The sequence below is a fragment of the Hylaeus volcanicus genome, unplaced genomic scaffold (genome assembly GCF_026283585.1).
Source record: "Hylaeus volcanicus isolate JK05 unplaced genomic scaffold, UHH_iyHylVolc1.0_haploid 12192, whole genome shotgun sequence".
Classification (NCBI taxonomy): domain Eukaryota; kingdom Metazoa; phylum Arthropoda; class Insecta; order Hymenoptera; family Colletidae; genus Hylaeus; species Hylaeus volcanicus.
In genome coordinates this window covers 98,656-104,655 of record NW_026533142.1, presented here as the reverse complement: position 1 = coordinate 104,655, position 6,000 = coordinate 98,656, and the positions used below count along the sequence as shown (strand labels likewise).

General features: G+C 37.3%; 1 protein-coding gene across 1 annotated transcript in view; it reads left to right on the top strand.

Moving 5' to 3' along the window:
- Positions 1–2,426: 2,426 nt before the first annotated feature.
- Positions 2,427–6,000, top strand: part of LOC128882817 (uncharacterized) — a 91,716-nt gene continuing 88,142 nt past the window's right edge. The window contains exon 1 of the mRNA XM_054134583.1: positions 2,427–2,486. Within this exon, the coding sequence (XP_053990558.1) occupies positions 2,464–2,486 (23 nt within the window). The 5' untranslated portion in view covers positions 2,427–2,463. The remainder of the gene's footprint in view (positions 2,487–6,000) is intronic.

Sequence of the window (6,000 nt, the reverse complement as noted above, 5' to 3'; positions counted from 1 at the left end):
GGCAAACTTTTAAAATAGTAGAGAGCGATTCGAGAACTCAAAGAGAGAAGACGTTTCGTTACACGATTATCGTTGTATTGTCGTTAAATTGTTTAAAGTTATAGTTTGTTAATAAACGTTATATTTAGTTAAAATGAATTCTTGTGCTTCAACTCCCCGGCGTAACAATATGACATTAATTTTATTTGTAAATAACACATATAAACCTTATTTTACTTGCAAATTCAGTCCTTTAAGTTTCAAAAAGTATATAGAACGCATGGCAGGATGTCTCACTGCAAGAAATTTAAATGTTAAAGATGAAGCGAGAAATGAAAAAAAGAAATCAACTATTTGTAACGCATTATTTATTGTATTAAAATAAAGTTCAGAAGTACGCAGACCGCTTGCAGAAAGTCTTGTTGCAAGAAATTCGAATGTTAAAGATAAAGCGAGAAATGAAAAAAGAAATCCACTATTTGTAACGGACAACTTATCGTATTGCAATATCAGTTTCAGTCTTTAGAATTTTCAAAAGTACACACAATGCATGGCAGAAAGTTTTGTTGCAAGAAATTTAAATAATGAGAAAATGAACAGAGATCCACTATTTGTAATAGATAATTTATTGTATTACAATAATATAGAAAAACAGAGGTCAGACTTAGTCCTAGTCCTAATCCTAGTCCAGGCAAAGCATTCTCAGATCATCAATACCCATATTTTCTCTCTTGCAGACTTTCACATAATTTGTCAATTTAAAACTTCGACAATATGAGTACATTTTCATTATTTTACAATTTAAAATAATTCTTATTCATCAAAACCTTGACCTTGCCTGGCCACGCCAAGCATTTGACTTCCAAGCCACGGACATCTAGGCAAATGTCTAAACAGTCTCAGTTTGTGGTTGATACACTATTTAGCTTCTTCATTTCACCGCCACAGTGCGGTACAGTCAGTTTACATGAGTTGTCATTAGGGTCTGAACGTCTGCACTGTTGAACACAGCATTTTAGCTGCGCATAGTTGGAAAGCACCGAATTTGATATTATGTTACACAGTGTCACCTTGCACTTTACTGAAAGGACCTTCATGTACTGGCTGCTCATTTCGATTTCACATCTTTTTCTACTTTCTTGCATTTTTTTAGGGGGATCTTATATTTTTCTATGATTTTTGTAGCTACAGTACAGGCTTAGCAACCCTGAGATACCCGAGCTAGAGGGGGGCCAGCGGGCCCCAATAGATAAGAAGTAAGAGATACTGCAAACAGTATTAAAACAATGCAGAAGTGATGTAAGACGATGATAAGAAGAATAGAAATAAGTTAGCAATAAGTAAGCACTAGTGCAATAACTTTGTATAATAAATTACGCACTTTAAATAAATGAACGAATGAATGAGCACAAAGGGTTCACCTATCTAACTTCAAACAATTATACTATAAACAAAAGAAGTTCGCAAACGATCGCTCCAAAGTACCACGAAGCGAAGCTACGAATGGTCAGCAAGGGCGAGAGAGTTGCCAGACCGAATCTGGCTGAAAAGCAGGTGAACCCGGCGCGTACGTTAGGTTCCTTCCGCGTGGTGCTTTCGCCGTCGTTCCACTCCCCGTTGTTGCAACTCGTTTGGCTCGGTTTTCTTCGCACGTGACGAGGTCCACGGTTCCCCGTTCGTTCATCTCTCTCCGGTGCGGCTCGTTCCGTCTCGGTCTTGCTCAACACTCAGGTGTAAATGCGTCCCGTTTCTCATGTGACCGGCAACGTCGTGCTTTCTCTCTCGCTTGAATCAGTCTATTGAATCGCACGTAACAGAAGAGCGGCGTTCTCTCATCCACCACTAAGGGGCCCATCGCCTCCTCCTTCCAGCAGTTCTTTCCCTCAACCTCCACTCGACTCTTGGTGAGTTCTTCCCTCTTCGAGCGGTAATTCCTGACGTACTTTCTTGCTCGCTTCGATTGATCCTCTTCGTTGGCGCGCACGCAAAAGACAGAACACCGTCGTCCTCGCGCCTCCGCCGTCGAACATTTATCCTTCGCTTCGGGTCTCGCGTTCTCCACCGGGCCTCCCATAAGTTTCTCCTTCTTTTCACGTGACTGGAGCATCGTCGTTTCTCGCTTCATGACTTGGACCCGTGGTCTCGCTCTTTCCTGTTCGAACTCGTGACTCGTCGGTCTTTGCTGGTAGCCTCTCGCGGCACCTCTCGCTTTCACTCGTCTGTGTGAAGAGGCTATCGCGGGCCCCCAAGAGCTCAGTATCCGCCAAGACCGTCGCGTGGCTTGATGTCGTGGTGCACCTCGCGCGATCGGTGCATCGCTTGAAGACGAAAGTGTTTTCGCTGCTTTTACTTCGAATCCGTTCTTTTTCCTCGTTTCGTTTGCACGCACCGAAGACCCGGAGTCCTCGGTACAAGTGATCCTTCAGAGACGGGAGAAAAGCGTTTGGTACCCGTCGCGCATCCTGGTGGATCTCATTGATCGAGATGGGAAGGATGAACTCGTACAGGTAGGCGTTTAAATCACTCGTTACCGAAGATCACCACCCGTATATCTCAGGTTTGGAGAACTAGTCCCCATCAAGGTTTTATAGGCGCGTGTTGAGTGCGATTTAAACCCTTCGCCCCCTCTCGAAGACATTCCAGGCGAACTAGCAACTCTAAACGATTTTCAGAGTATTTGACGAATTTTTAGCAGTTGAAATAAAATGAATTTACAGGTACTGAAACGAGGTCCCCTCGTCAGGGTGCATACAGGAATCAAATTTATTTTTATTCTCCCAGATTCAAACTTTAGGGTCCGGATAGTCTTTCATAAATTTCATTCTTGTATCGTCGTTAAATCTAAAAGAGATTTAGCGACATTAAGGTGCAGATTCTGTATGTATGTAAATGCATAGTTTTGTGTATATGTTGAAGTTTATTGTTCTTTTATATCTCAAGCATGTTTTATCAGAGAATGATGAATTTAGTATGACGACTTCTATATAAGGGATTGAGAATTACACTGGTTTAGTAAAAAAACAAAAAAGATGCTCTCTTATTATGATTTCACATTACAATGAAGTAACAATGTAAATATCTTGTGTAGTTTCTGTTTTAATGGTTGCTTACTTATACCACTAGTCTTTGGCAACCGCATGCATGATATAAGTATGTATGTATGTATGTATGTATATGTATATATATATGTATATACACGCGGTCTTAGAGTGGCTGATCGTGCACAAAGAAGAAATCAGAGACAGTCGTCATTAGCCAACATTAATTATCAATTTTAATTCACTTAGCTGTGGAAAAAACAAAAATTATATGCAAATATCGATCTATATTCTAAATCCATATTCTAAATTAAGAAACAATCACTGTCTCTGATTTCATTCAGCCGCTATCAGACAGAACGTACAAACTTTTATTCGAATAATACTATTTTGATTTTTTTTCTTTCGGTTCCCTTCTAGTGCTAAAATATATATATATTTTAAATTGTATAGACAAAATTAAAAAATTAAACTTGGTATAAGGAGGATATTCTAATAGATAACTTACAATTAATGAGCAGTAGAAGGAACAAATGAAATAAATATTGAAGTGATTAGAACATAGGACTACATATATACATTTACATGTATTATGTTTCCTTTTACCTTTACTTTCTACGATTTTCTTATATAAATACTAAAAAATGATTTGTTTATCACCGAGAAGGATCATGAATGATTTCAGATTTTATTTTGGACAACCAAAAAAATAACACAGTATATGTGGCATACCTCTAATGCCTTCCTGAACACTTCAATTTATATTAATTTGTTTAGAGTCCTCTTAGGGTAAACTTATTTTAATTTTTCAATTTGCAAGTGACACAGATGAAGGGTCGTAATATTATATAAGGGACCTGACCTCTATATTAGACTTGTTTATTATTATATCACAAGTTGGCATATACCTACACATTATTTATATTACTCATGCTCTTATGTGTATTATTGAAAGGGAATTGATAAGACATTATTTTAGTCACAGAAACCATTTAAGCAAACAATAAATCGCTTATTCAAACCTAACACATAATCATTTTTAAAGAATATTTAAAAGGTATTCTTTTAATACAACATTTTCTGCTTCACTATGACAAATAAATAACATTTATCTCATCTTATAATGAATTTTTCTGAATGTGTACCTCGAATCAAATAACTTTTTAAAGAGATTATTTATTCCTTTCAAGTTGTAAATTGAATATCAATTATGTTATACAAAGAAATGATTATTAATCCAGGAATAATAATAAAAATTGTTCTTTTATATCAGTGCATCAGAATATAAAAAACTACTCACAATTTAGTCGTGTATGAATTGTCGTATAAAGTCATATTTATAAAAATGACTACGTTATAAAATTGAAATTGTAATTGTCCGCCTGAGAATTATATTTACAACCTGTCTTACGATCTCATGACGGGTTCAGCTGTAAGACGAAATATTTCGATTCTTGCCCGTACTTGTTGAGTGGCGCGTGCGCGGAATGAGAACCGAATACGATCCTCCAGACGACAGGAAGCGGCCTGCTCAAAAGTGAAAGTTAATGGATTCGTTTTTCAAATTTTCGAGTCACGAATGTTCGACTAGTTCCCGGGAGGCAGACGACGCTCCCGATAGTGGCGAGTCGCGTGCTAGTAAGGAGAATTATTTACAGACTATGTAGTCATTTTTACGATCGCAGGAACGGGATGATGATATGGCCCGCATAATGAAACAGTTTCGGCTGTCAAACCGGCCAAACGGCACGCGTCGTGTCGAAAGAGCGCGTTTCTACGAATAACAACGCGAATCATATTGACCAGAAAGTCGATCGTACTGTTAATGGGATGGCACGTAGACAACAACTAGCAGGCCTCGACATACGGCTTCATCATCCCATCCGTTCAAAGGGCAGTGATAGAAGGTCTAGAAGTCGCGTCAAACCTGCCCTATCTCCTTCAAAACGTCATCACTGCAGAAGATATATATAATTATAAACATTCATCCATTCAATTCATGAATTAATAAATACCAGCAAATTTATTATGCACACCGCATCATCTCATGCTTCAATTATCCGTAACACATACATACCATATTTTAATTGCGAATTAACATAATGCTTAAAATAAAAATAGAAATTATAATTTTCATACAAACATTATATACAGATCACTTAATTTCTTCCATTGTACACTCTGTCAGGCCGTAGTATATTTTAACTGGCCAAATTCAATATACCTATCAAACTATCGTATTTCCTTGCACGATTCTTCTTGTGGTATTTTAATAATTACTACCAGATATCCTTCACTCAGATAAAATACTAGAATTTCACAGCGGCAGCTCCTATTTTTGGAGAGCACCAAAATACTGTTGCTTCGTCAGCAAAGTATTTGCTTCATGAAACAAGTAATTCATCCCTTCGTTTCCTCTTATTGGAATGAATGTAGCTGCTTAGATCAATCAAAGACTGTGGAAATAGAAAACGTACAAGAATTTACAACGATAATACATATAATTTAAGTGCACAAAACTACTTATCAAATAATGGTAAACACTCTTTACTTTTAATTGTGGATTTTACTTACTCTTTTATTGATGATGTTATATGCTCCTCTTTTTGTTGTAATAGGTAAAAAATATGTCGCACTGCTAAAACTACTATTATGGTTTTAATGCGTGCACACACGTATTACAAGGCAACATTACTGTGCATTACTTGTGCATTATTTCTTGCAGTATCTGGTGAAATTTATTTCTTCTGTCTTAATTAATAACCTGCATCCTCATTGTAACCTATATCTTTCAAACGATACTAACTTATATATTAAGTGGTTAAGTGAGATCTCCAAAGCGGCTTAACAGGAGGTCAAATTCAGTCACTAACGTCAATTTAAGTCAATTGAAAATATCCTTAATATCCTTATCGCAAAAGGAAGTGAAACTAAAGAGGCGCTGGAGGAAACGAGACGTTCGAAGGACGTTGCACTCGCTGTG